Source organism: Phalacrocorax carbo, chromosome 3 (assembly GCF_963921805.1).
Source record: "Phalacrocorax carbo chromosome 3, bPhaCar2.1, whole genome shotgun sequence".
NCBI lineage: Eukaryota > Metazoa > Chordata > Aves > Suliformes > Phalacrocoracidae > Phalacrocorax > Phalacrocorax carbo.
In genome coordinates this window covers 56,032,635-56,046,647 of record NC_087515.1, presented here as the reverse complement: position 1 = coordinate 56,046,647, position 14,013 = coordinate 56,032,635, and the positions used below count along the sequence as shown (strand labels likewise).

Sequence of the window (14,013 nt, the reverse complement as noted above, 5' to 3'; positions counted from 1 at the left end):
GGTGCTGTTAAGTGTTACTAATGGAGAAGGGAAGAACTAGGAACACTGGAAATTCAGCTCATGGGGCACATGAAGACCAACTGAGATTACTGCTAGGGGATAGAGGAGGTAAAGACATAAAGAATAGGACACAAATCCATGGGAAGCCAGGCTTCATTAGTTTTTTTTCTAATGGACTAACTTCCTTACTATCAGAATACAGCTTTTTGACTAGAAATGAAATATTTACAAACTGCAAAAAAGAATTTGCAGAAATTTTTCAGCAAGTATTTTATAGAAAAGTAAGTGATCACTTCTCACTCAATTTACTAATACATTTAATCTTACTGAAGCATTTTAGTTTGTTTTCCCAGATTCTGCCATGGAAGAGAAAGCTTGTCTACACACAGATATACTTCTCTTGCTACAAGGTGAGAGTTACTTCTGCCTGTAGGACAGTGTGTTTTTTATATGAGTGCTACATAGTAGAAACAAACTATAAATGTTTTAATGGGTGACAAAAAGAGGGAACGATGCAGATGACTGGCCAGTTTGAAGACTCATCAATTTTCCTTGAAATTTGTTTTCTTCCATAATATTTTCTGTGCACTTTCTGATTATTCAGCTGATCAGAAAAAGCTAATGTTGAGAAAAAAAAAGTTTAATTTTTTTCCTATTTTTGTTAAAATTTAATGGTTACATATTTTCTACAAGCCATATTACAAACTTGGACACTCTTGTCAGCCTCAGTATAGCCCTAAAACATGAAAAGGGAAAAAGTCACTCTATAACAGAGCAGAACTAAATTGAGAGGAGGCTGTGCAACCAGTGCCAGACACACTCCTGCCAGAGCTGAGATTTATATCTGTACAATCTGGGGTTGGCACTTTTCACTGGTGACTTATACATGTAAAAAACAAACCCGAAACCCCAAAACAACACAAACAAAATAGCCCAAAGACAAATTTTTGCCAGAGCACAGATTCAGACAGGAAAATAGTTGGCTGGTTACCAGTGCAGTTCTTTTGAAAGTTGGGATTCTCTAGCGGGTGCCCCGGGATGCGGCACTGAAATCTGTGCTGCCAGAACTCAGGAAACCAGGGGTTGCGGGTGTTGGTGTCCAGACGCAGCTTCAGATAGTAGTCATCAAACGACAAGACCTCTGGGGACTGCAGCTTGATAGTGATGCCTCCATTTGCTTCAGGTTCATAACCTTCAATGACTTCATCTCTGTCTGCCCAACCGTCACTGAAAAGAGGCAAAAAACCACTTGTTACACAAAGACAGGAAGCTTGTTTTGAAAAAGCAACCAGCCAAGGGGAGGCCAGCACCCTTGGAAGCAAGTGATTAGGGGGAATCTAAAGTTACATCTGAAATTCAGTCAGAGAGTGAAAAAAGAAAGAACAGAGATGGAGACTTGTAATGAGCAGTCTGACTGATTTAATGCAGAGTCCTCATTAACTCATCTGGAATGATGAGGATTTATCCTTGTCCCTCTGGAAAGGGGTTTTGGGCATAGATTCTGGAGTAATGTCTTTATGACTGAAGAGATTCTGCCTTTTTTAGGCTGTCCTGTAAGGGGTGGAAACTGAAACAATTAATATCGATGGAAAGGAAGCTGAGCCAGGATCCTGTGTGTTTTGCAGAAGAGATCCCAGCATGCATGGATCTTACAGCTAGAAGATTAATTAAAATCAGACATAAAGTGAGCAATGCATTGTGTTGGTAGAGAATGGAATAAGAATACTTGATAAAGTTGACCAAACTAAAAAGAAAACCACACGCTGTTCTTGCACTGCATGGGGTTTGTGATAACATGATTTTTTTCTCTCTCCTTTTTTTTTTAACAAAGAATGGCTTTCCATTTTACTTCTCTGTTTATTCATGTAAGAGATACTTTTAAAAACCTGAAGATAAAACTCTTTCTTGACAACATTATTTCATCGAAAGTCTATTTTAACAGGTTTGAACAAAGTCCCTTGGGCTTAACATCTGAGTTTTAGTTTAGTTCTTTTAACAAGAAGTCCATTGATTTAGTGTAATTTCCCAGTTCTTATTAGGGTCCCCTAGGAACAGTGCTATTACAGTCTAATTTAAGAGCAAATATAAGTTGGCCATTGCTTAATTTTAATATGCTGGGCATGTCAATGAGAGAAATAGATTATTCTGGCACCTCAGATCTAGCTCTATCCACTCAGAACAAAGTCAGTGGCACTGCTTCTGTGAAAAGCAGGCAGATGAAGCACTTCCAGCTGCAAAGAGCTCAAGGGGGAATTTGTGATTGACCACTGAGACAGAAGTGCCTGTTTCACCCAAAAGAGGTTTGCATCCTGAACTCCAGACAGGCAGAAAGAAGGTCTTTGTTAGGAGTCTCTTACACACAGCCTTGAGAAGAGCATCAAGGTGCAGACCATACCAGCTGAGGGCATTAATGAGACACTCAGCAGAGATGTCCCTGGGACTTCACAATGGAAAATAGACAAGATTTAAAGTAGCAGGTTCTGTCACACTCCTAGTCAAACAGGTGTAAAGTGATGACGTGTTGGGCATATGTGAGTGTTTGGTCTCCATCCACCAGACTGAACAGCTGCATAATTTAGCTGACATTCATGTTAACTTCTGCATCTGTGCTGTAGGCACCTGGAAAAAAAATGGTAGGTCTCCATGGAAATACAGGAAAGCCCATGTACTGAAGGCTTTCTATATGGGACACATAGCTCAAGCCTCTATTACAGGAAGTTATTTAAGATATGGGACATCTGGGAGCCCACTGACTGAGGGATCAGTGGATTCCTTTCAACCTGGGCCTGGCAACCCACAAAGCTATACTTTAAGATGGCACTACATGGCACCTTTAAGCCAGGATTTCTTTGTTTCCCATTTGCCAAAGCCTTGCAGTAGAACTGCCAAAAATTTCTGAGCTTACAAACCACTGAACAATATCTTCATGTAGCCAAGCAGCAAGAGGTATATATTTATGCATGTTGCATCTCACGTGTGGTATAAGAGCAGGGGTAGGGGGCACGTTGAGTAGGTCACAGGAGGGAGACAGTGCGGGCTGAAGAGTCCTGCTGTGGAACGGGGGTGGGCATGATGCAGTATTCCAAAGTGACTCTCTCTGCCAGGCTGAAGCTGGCAGCATCCGCTGGATCACCTTCCCACAGCCAGGAATGTGGGTTATGAGGTCCTGCCCTTGTACCAGTATAGCCCAAATGATGACCACATGGCACAGCCTTGGCCTGACAGCTGCTCTTGAGTTGCCACAGGAGGGCACAGAGTTCAAAACCCACAATTTGTCCATCCTTGCTACCTGCTCCACTAGACTGCCTTGAGTATTGGAGAGGGAAGGAAGCCACAGCTCATCCTCTCTCCATCCCCCCAATCCTCACTTGCTGAGGGCAACTGGTAGAATGTGCCAGGCACCCTGACTGCCTCACAACAGACCACAGTCTAGATAACCCTACAAAGGTAAAACCAGGAGAATGAACTTTCTGGATTTCACAAAATTCAAGCCATAAACTAGCACCAGAGGGGAGAAAAAGACACAATATTTATTTCTTCTTATGTGGGGGAAAAACAAGCAAAAGGTCACTCTTACACGATAACTAATTGCATCCTAATTGCATGATTACTTCATTATTTGTCACAATGTTTATGGCTTGCAAACTGTACACTTAAGCAGAAACATTAGTGAGTCGAAAAGATTAAGTAAGTCTGGCCATTTTTTACAAGACTTTCTAGAAAGGAGGTAGTTTCTCTACTGCTTGGATTCCTGCCAGCCAAACATTAGAGTGATTTATTTCCTTTCCCCTGTAAGTTTGGCTTGGAAAATTGCCACATTCACTCTGAAGGAAAAGCAGAGCAATTCTGCAAAGGCAAGAGAAAGTGTATTTCAAGTTCTCTGAGGGCAGCTGATGGAAAAGTTCCCCTAAATTGGAACACAGATTGTCACCTAATGTTTCTTTGTCTCTTTCTGGCCCAAAATGTTTTTTGTTCTCTCTTCAACTTCTTCAAATTGTTAAATCTCTCTGTTACGTTTTGTGTGCAGTGAAATGTGAAAAGGCACTGGAATCAGAGAAAAAAGTTCATACGTGTTGAAGTTCATATGGGAGCTTTGCTCTACTTTCAGTAAAGTCAAGGAAGCAAAAAAGGAGTTTGCTGTTCTCTTAAGGGACCCCTGCCATCCTGGTGGCTGCAGGATAACTGTGCTGAACGGTGCCCTAAGGGGCCCATGCAGCCCTACCAACAGCTGTGGGAGGACCATCAGAGACCTAAGATCTTGTTATAATCTCTGCCTATGTTCCAGGAAGGAGGGAAGGAAGGGAGGAAGGGAGGAAGGGAGGAAGGAAGGAAAGGTTTGTCTGGGATCTGTGCATCCTTAGTGCTGTATAAATAAATGGATAGAGTTCCAGAAGACACTTTTAAAAAGTGGCATTGCTAATGCTGGGCAATACCACAATACTGAAGTCCAGATGACAGGGTGCATGTCAGTGACAGAAATCACAAGACCAATAGCTGATTCAACGGAAAAATGAAACCTCATTAAAAAAAGGCAGCGCATACTATTCTTTTGTTGTCAGAATTGAGTACTTTCCACCTACTTTCCTTCTTTTATCCTGCTGAGTAGCAAGTAGCACCACACATAGCACTTTTTGCAAAATGATCTTTCTGTGTGCCTTTATTGCAGATTTCAGGAGGTGGCCCAATATCCATCACCCAAACTGCCTTCCCTGATGAGTGTCCATTGTAGGTTTTGTATGACTTTCTGGCCTTGAAACGCACCAGGTATCTTGTGCAACAGTTGATCTGAAGCTCTGTGTGGGAGTTTAAAGTGTGAAGACAGAAACAGTGAGGGAGGGATAAGTGTGTGGGTGTCAAACCAGCAACCACTCTGTTCGCTCTCAGGAGAGAAAGAACCAACTGCTTTTGTTACAGTTTTGTGGTGTTTATCACAATCAAAATGGTTACCAATATTCTGCAAGCTACTGTCGGTCCAGGTCCCAGTCTGGTGGCTGCCATTCATGATGCCAACTCCAAACTTCAGCATTCAGTCACAAACAAAAATCAAGCGGAAAGGGAAAAAAACAAGAGCTACCCCATCTAGCTTCAGGAGTCCTATTTCCCATTTTCACAGACTGAGTTTGAAGAAACAGAGCTATTTTTTCTTAACCAATTTATTATTCCACCAATGTGTGACAATGGACATTTCTGAATTGTGGCTTCAGCATCTTAGCCTCTCTGTATTTTCCGAACTGCAGACACATATATTCCTGTGACTGAAATACCAGGAGAAATGTAATGGATTTCCAATTTCCTCTCCTCTTCCAAACATGAACATTGTCAGCTGCTTTTCACAAGGGCTGATGAGACAACCAGTAATCAGCCTTTCTATTTTCATCTCCTCAGGACTTAACTCTTAAACTATGCAGCAGCAGCTCTGCTCTGCTTCCCCACACAGGACTCAGAGCATTACTATTCCAGATCCTTTTTCCAAATAAGCAAACATGCAAAAAGAAAACATGCTGTTGTTTATGAAGACTGCTTGTCCTGTGATTATTGTAGGAGGTAGCATCCTTTCACAGGTAAACAAAAGGAAACACATTTGTCAGTCGTGGACACTGACTGGCAATTTGATCCCTGCACCCTTATAAGGTTCATCCTTGATCCATCCTTGGTATGATGGACCAAAGCTGTAGGAGGCAACTGGTTTAGACTCCTCTGTCTGGATGGCTGCGTCACTGGCAGCTTTGTCAACTCCCTTTGCATTAGCTAAGATAGTGTTTTCTTAAGAAGTTTGCATTCACGGTAAGTTTTTTAATGCTGTATTGGCCAAGTCATAAAATATGTAAAAGAAATTAAGAGCAAAAAGCCCTTTATAAATGCTAAATGAATTATTTTTGCAATAATCCTTCTGCCTACGGCAGACATTCTTGTCATTATAAAACCAAACAAATCAATCATATTAAAATAATTTCCATCATTTTTTATATTTTTTTTGACAGGTTCTGTTCCTGTGCTAGTGGATATTTTTATCGACCTTGAAAACAATGTTACATGTAGCTATACCTATGTAACTTGGAAACACTAGTTTCAAACTTTCAACCTTCACAGAGGTTCCCTGCAGGTATCCCACTTGGGTAGGGTAGCAGGACCCCAGGTGACCATAACTGTCACACAAAAGGATCAGAGTCTACATTCTTGGCTTTTTCTCCTTTCCACAAAACTAAAGCCCATGTCAATATACATTCCTTGTCACGTCAATATACATCCCCGCAGAGCATGTTTCTAAATGCCTTCTTACCATTACTCTCAAGGCTGCCAGCTGGCCTGCCGTTATGTTAAACTTCTAATAGATTTAAATATGAGGACAGCACCACTCAAAGAATTCAACATTCAAAAAAGTGCCATGCCATTTTGTTATCTATGTCAATATATTTATTTTTAAGAACAATTATTATATGCTGGATTATATAAATAAAAGTTTGGACATTTTACTTGAGAAGTGCTTTTTGCAAAACCATCTTTGTGGTGGTCAGACTCTGCTTATTTAGAGGCAATTCAAGACACAATAAACCCCGAAATACTTGCAAGTGGAGTTTAAATAACTTGTTATTTGTTTTTTAGAAATGCCAGTGCTCTGGATTTCCAGAGCTGATCAGACCTGGAAGCCTGCAAATTCAATTTTCTCTTTTTATAAGTGCATTTTCTGACAGCACCCCACTGGAAAGTCCAGCATGGATTCTCCTGCCTGTGTGCACAAGTTGTATGACTGTGAAGGCCTCCTGCCTGCCCTTCTGGCAGAATGCACAGAAACTCAGAGCTCAGTATAAGGCCAACCCAGAAAGTACCAGTGTGGCAGGTAGGATAATATCATATGCAGCTCCACCAAAAAAAGTCAGTGCTACTACTTGACATGAGCACAGGCAGCAGAACCAGGCCTGGAGTAATTCGCGAACAGTACAGTAGCTGGCTGCTTAGCTGCCCTCACATGGAAGTAGACTTTTAAAAAACAAGTCTTTATTTCACTAGCCTGATGTACTGGAAAGAAAAAAACACTCTTAGCTTATTGTGAAGGAGGATGGACCTATTCTCTGGCAATAAGGAACTCTACAAAAGGTATTAAGTGTCTGCGTAACACATGCCTCAAACAGAAGATGCCATGTAAAGAAAATTGAAACTGTCCAATAACCACAAGTCAGCAACTGGCAAAGTGACTTTCCTCCCTAGGCTTATGCATTATCAGTCAATCCCAGTGGTCACCAATGTCAGCTGAAAGGTGCGAGCATTATTTCAAACATGAGGAAAAAAAAAAAAAAGGCCATTTTTGCACTCTTCCATTCTGCTAATTCATCAGTACTACACACTTGCATTGAAAGGGGGGAGAGTTTCCCTCAGTTGCCAGACCATGAATTCTTAAAAATCAGAGTCTTACTTTTACATGTGTGACAAGTCCTGGCAAGTTTAGGAGATTAGTCCCATGGCTACAGATAAGCCTGTATCTCACTGCTGGAAAGACCAGGCTGAAAGGCTGTATACTGTCATGCTATAACCTGAGGCTTGCTGAGCACTGACTGACCTCCTTAAAATCAGAATAATCAAATTCACTAAACCTTGGCAGTGGAAAGAAAAAAAAAAGGGGAGTTCTAGGCTGGTAATTTTGCTTCTGCAGGCATAGATGGTGCAAGCAGGAGCCATCATCTTCCTAAGCTGCCTGTCTTTTGCAGCAGGCATCACAAGGTGCTGTGAGACTTGTACCTGTTCCCTTTCCCCACAAACTGTGCTGGGCCCAAATATACCTTGAATTCCAGCCTTTGGCTCTCTCTTAGTTCTTGGCCTTCATAGATCAGTCCTGACTCAAATCAGCTGAAAGTATCATGGGAATACCAGCTCTGCAAACTGGAAGCAGGAGGAGAAAACCACTGAAACTCCTTCTGGGAGGGCAGTGGAAAATAAGGGGGAGAGAAAAGATTGCTGCCTTGACAATCTCCCACACAAAAAGGGAAGGTACAAGAGGAGCATTTGGTGCCAGACTGTGCAGTTACTGATTTTAGACTCATAACTATGCTACTAAATCAGTGCTACTATGCCACTGTGGGTTGTAATCCTGCCGTGGACTATAGACTGAAGAGCGTGTCACACCTAGTGAGGACTTGGGCTGGTCACCTCTAGAGACCACCAGCGTGGCTCAGAAAGAGACGGGTTTGATTTATCAGTTAACCCTGCTCCCTTTGAGACAGCTATATATACCCATCATGGTTTGAACTCTAATGTCCTACAGGAGGTGCTATTTTCTGAGAGAAATTGAATAATTAAGATTAAAAATAATTCCCAAGGCCACTTTCTGCAAGCATTTTGTCATATTTCTCAGTAAATTTTGTGTTCTTGCCAGGTTCTGTTTCATAACATCGCATACACAATTTTTCACTTCCCATGCACGATTACTGAAGGCACACAGTTGCAGTAGCACATTAGTTCTAATATTTTATGCGAGCACAAATTTTTTTGTAAGGCCTTCCAATTTTTATTTAGTGAATCACTGGATTTTTGAATGAGTGACACACTGTTAACAACCTAAGTTGATAAATGATAGGTCGTAATGTTTCAAATGATTACCATTCACTTTTGTGTGAATTTTCAGTGTCTTCGCACTGTTCATTTAAAAAATGTAGATTATAACCTCGTGGACCATGACGGATTTTATTTTGCAAATATGTATTTAGGAAGGTTTTAATTATTGTATGCGGTGCATATATTTGCATGCAATTTACATAATGTAATTTAACTGCCTATCATGCAGGCGTTATCTTGGGGATTCTTTACTGTGAAGATTCTTGACATGGTTGGCATGTGCAGCTTTTTGTTAATATAGTTGCTGCTTTCACGCAGGAAAGGTTTTACCATTCTCAAGTGTGCATGATGGTGCATATCTTGGAAAATCAGCAACCAAATATATATTCTCTAAGGCAATAGCTGATTTTTCAAAAGGTGTACACATGCTTTCACCCCAGACTGCCAAGAGGATTGAATCCTTGCTCTGCACGTTTGAAATTCACAGCATGAGGCATCATGAAAGCGCAATATCTTTTCCAAATGAAAACACATGTGTAGGGAGGAGGAGAGCATCCAATTTTAAATAGACACAAATACGAAGCCTTAATCTTAGCATTGTGCCTCATATAAGGTTCTCCTGGACTCTGATATGTGCAGCCAAATCCAAGATTCTAAACATCTTATTAATACACCCAATTCTGAAAACATAGAGGTTTATCTTTGCTCCTCTGTACCTGTTCCTGGGGATTTTTTTATTATCCCCTTACTGCTGCTGTACTGCAAATTATGTGCAAGGAGGCTCCACTGAAGAATGAATATGGATAGTAAGAGGTAGTTCCTGCCACGGAGAACTCAATTGTAGTCCCTTTTCAGGGAGGATAGTTAGAAAGAAATATTCTTGTTAAGACTTCCATCCTGTCTGAAAGTCTTAGAGACTGAGGTCTTTTCTGTGCAACCATGCAGTCATAAAGAGGAATAGAGTGCTTCCTACCTCTGCTACAAACTATTCAAGTCTCAGAGCCAGATCTGAAGGACTGGAAGGAGAGATACCATATGGAGGGGAAACAGGACAGAAATACACAGAAAGGTACAAGGATACATACAGGAAAGGGAACAGGTAAAGACACGGTCCTCTCTGCTCTATGCCACTCCAGCAGAGCTTGCTGGATGCTTGGATGTGAATTTTTTGTTCTTCCTAAAAGATTATTTCACAGATGTCTTCCTTAACCACAACCAGAAAAAGGAGAAGTACATTTCCTTCCTTCTCTCCTTGTTTTGTTTGCTGAGGTGCTGAGTAAGAGGGAAATAGAGAAACATCTTAGAATCACATTTCCATCTCCATTTTCACACAAACTGTGCTGAGCTCTAAAATACCTTGAATTCCAGGATTTAGATTTCTCCAGGATGTTGGCTTTCACAGGATTGTCCATAATTTTCTTCCAGTACTTTATATTCTCATGTGATTCCCTCAAGCCATCCCTTACTGTAATCATCACATATGATAATGCGTAAGAGAAATACGCACAGAGTTTATAGGCCTTTTTTCAATGGAAATAAAATTTCAGGTCTGCAGATCTAAAGATGACATCCTGTATCTTGCATCAGGTTGCTATCACTGTTTTGCATATATCCTATTTCCATACCTGTACAAGGTTTCTGGAACATTATTTCCATACTCATGCTTGAAAACTTAACCTTTACACACATATTTATGCAGGAACTGCTCATTGCTTTGGTAGCCTGTCAATGAAACCATGTTTGCAGAGGAATTAGTGGCCATAGATGAGAGCGTGCTGTCCATTGCATACCAAAGCATACTAATACAGGCTTCAAAATATCAGATCTAATAAAAAGGAAAACAAGGGTGAAATATGATGAAACCCATGATAAAATCACAAAACTTGTGAAGTTATTTATCAAAGCTAACATGTTGGAAGAATTTTTCTGTAAACAGTTGTTTCTACGAAAGCTATTTTAAATTTTCCATATCTGCCATTCTTTCTTTTTCAATTCTGTGGATACTTGAACATTCAGATTACTATGAATGTTTACGAAGAAGGTATTTTCCACTCAAATATTAATAATTTGTTCATTTGAAATTATATATTGATATGGAAAATATCCAATTCATACTATGCTAGTGAGTTGCCTAAGCACCTAAACCTTTCCACTGAGAGAATCAAGTAATACTTTAAGGTTTTCATAGAATAAATAAAGTAAAATCATTAGACTTCAGTAACTTATTAACACAGCATTGTCTCCAATGAACAGTTCATGAACCATTTGCAAACCAAGAAACCAATGAATAATTTGAATAATGAATTCACCTGAAATTAAGAAATATTTTCAGAAACAGTTACTGAACATTAAAATAGGTGTAATGCCTTGAATGTTTTAATAATAATCCACTTTTTCAGGCAATACTATTATACTTGACCCAAAGCAGCTGTTAAAGAACACTTTAAAAATATATAAAAGTATTACTGATTTACTCTTCTGTGCTTATTGTTGTCTTAAAGTCATAAATGTTTATTCATGTAGCTACACAGATATGAAATAAGACATATACGTACAATCATCCACCTGTCTAAACCAAACTTAGTTCAACATCACCCAGCTACCTTTACACATTAAAAGCACCTGCCTTATCAAGCACAGCTATGGTAGGACAATAGCAGCCTTTTAGGCATCTAGGTGTCTGGTATCCAATCCATATTAAATCAAAATATGCCCAGAACATAACTGGAAATGGTGAGGTATCTAGCTCAGAGGAACCACTGAAATGTACCAACTTGTTTAAATGCTACTAATTAAAGCCTAGATTGTAAGTTTATTATTCAGATTGTTCAAGTGTTACTCCTCCTAGGTATTGTGCTGGCATCACTGAGAGAGCTAGGATGGCAGATACTCACTGATATAAGGAAAAGGTCCACACAGGCCTCTGCTATCATACAGCAGCTGAATGGTATTACACTGCATCTCACAGTAACCCCATTCTGTGGCATCTGTGGCATGGAATAGCTGTACTGAGATGCATACTTAAATACAGAGTTTAAATATGGCAATACCTGCCTACCAGCCTGACTGTCTAGGAATTAGAAATAGCACCTATTGAATCTTTTTTTTTTAATTAAAAGATTGATTGATATGCAGACATATCCAAGTGTTTGAGAGAACAACATAAGTGAAGATTTGCTAAAAGCGATAGGTTTCATTGTAAGTTATGCTCCTCAGAAAGGTATATTGAAGATATTATGAAAAAAGGGTAAAACTCAGTAATCTGTTATAAACACTACTAAAAATTGTGAACAGATGTACATACAGAAAAAGACTAGAGTGATTTGCCAAAATCTTGCTCAGACTACATGTGTTCTTATAAGCGCTTGAAACATGCTTAAAACTGCAGGAGTAAAATAGTTCCATATACTTTTTACATGGTCAAGCCAACCTATAACTAAGTAAATGTACCGTTGAATAAACTACTGACATTTCATTAGACTAAATAAGAATACAAAAATGCAGCAAAGTCACAACTGAGAAGGCCCCTATTCTTCAAATTGCCTAAATTACCAAATCACAAAATTAACGCATGATACAATCAGATTAATTTCAAAATGGGTGAAACAAAAAATTATGCTTTGTTAATTCTTTACTGGCGATTGGCGGGGTAGCTGTTTTTCTTCTAGATCCCAAGCTGTACTTGAATTGGAAGACTTCTTCCAGGCAATAGGTTTGGATATCTCTTCTGACATCAGATGTTTTTCTGATGGAAATCCCTCTTAATTCCCATGTTTCCCAAGAAAGGATGGGGGCTTTACTTCTGACATAGAGGTTATGCTTTTGCCCTTTATTTATGCAGTCATGGAATACTTCAGGTTGGAAGTGACCCCTGGAGATCTTATAGCTCAGCAAGCTATATGGTCCATGCAATCCCCCTTCAAGTAATTTGGCTCATTCCTGTCATTGTTTTTGGGTCATAAGAGAAAGCACGAGTCATGTAACTCAGGAAACACAAATCTGCTACTATAACTTAAGCTTTACACTTCTATTTAGGAAGCCAAAACTTCTCTTATATTTTATTAATCTATTGACCCCAGAACAATCAAAGTGTTCCTAGGATCAAATTTTATTAATTAGTGATGATGTCACAACCTACTAATGGAAAACTGAAGTAAGCTGTTTTAAAATAGAATCTGATTTTGCGCAACATTTGCACAAGGGCACAATCAGGAAAGAGTGTGTAAGCAGCCTCTCCTCTTACATGACACAGTGAGAGAGAAATATTTTTCCTTTTCCATTCATGAATCCAGCCAGAGAAGAGGAATGGGTATGGACTCACATAAAATAGATAACTGTCACTTTGCTTCATGCAGTAGTGGGAGATACACAAAGAAAATCTGAAAGACACTGTGCAGAAACTTCACCTGAGTAAAATTGCTGTTTACAGGCAAGGAAAGGCGAAAGAGTAAGAGCCAAATAGCATCAACTAAAGCCCACTGTCAGGGGCTTTCCCTGTTCCCTGAGCGCTGGGGAGCTGAGATCCAAGGGGGACCCCAGGGCAGGGCAGGACAGAACCTTGCCAGCCAGGGCTCAGTCCAACTGTGCCCAAGCCAGGTGAGCCAGGGAGACCCAAAGGTTGTGGCCAGGTTCAGCCAAGAGTTGAGGTCACTGAGGGAAGCATCCGATGGCATTAATCAAAGACCTGACTGATGCCACTACAGAAGCGTCCCTTCTGTTTTCAGCTTTTTTAAGCGATTTTTACAATGTCTTAAACTGACATAGGAAACATTACTTTCTTAACATTTCTGTTCCGCAAATAAAATTGTTATAGTCACCACAGACATGAAACACATGTGCAGACAGCAGAGAGAATGACCCTCATGACAACAAACTGGACAAATTGCCATTCCCTGATGATCAGAAAGAAAACGAAATTCAAAGCCATGGAGGAGAAGTCCCCAGTGTTATTATTTCCTTTTACTTTATGGCTGAATGATATGTGAAAGGTTAATACTCCATCTCAGAGAAACTAAATCCACCCTACCTCTATCAACAAAATCTGAAAGCAAATTTTTAAATCTATGTTTATACATGAGGACTGGGAAAAACAGTTATTTTTGGAGAAGCACTGAAAATAAAAAATACTTTCTTGTATTCATCCACTGAAAAACCTACATACCCCAAGGTAAGTCACATGCATATTTAAAAAACAAACAAACAAAACAGAACAGTGGAAAAATAAAGGAAAATAGTTTTTTCAATAAAAATACTGTTGTGAGGCAAATATAAGAACAGCAGTCTGATTCTTTGAATAGTTTGGATACAAGAACTGTTGCTCACAAAAAGATGGAAGAGATGAAGGAAGAAAAAATGATGGAGAGAACAAAGCCAGAAAAAGTGCTCTATAGATTTTGCGTATTATGACCTGCGAGCTGTAAGTAAAGGTCGGTTGCACAGTTGATACTACCTCAGGAGAAACCTTGG

General features: G+C 39.8%; 1 protein-coding gene across 2 annotated transcripts in view; it reads right to left on the bottom strand.

Moving 5' to 3' along the window:
* Positions 1-14,013, bottom strand: part of GRM1 (glutamate metabotropic receptor 1) — a 195,573-nt gene that overhangs the window by 69,506 nt on the left and 112,054 nt on the right. For both annotated transcript variants that reach the window (XM_064446990.1, XM_064446991.1), the window contains exon 3: positions 992-1,227. In XM_064446990.1, coding sequence (XP_064303060.1) covers positions 992-1,227 — 236 coding nt within the window. The remainder of the gene's footprint in view (positions 1-991; positions 1,228-14,013) is intronic.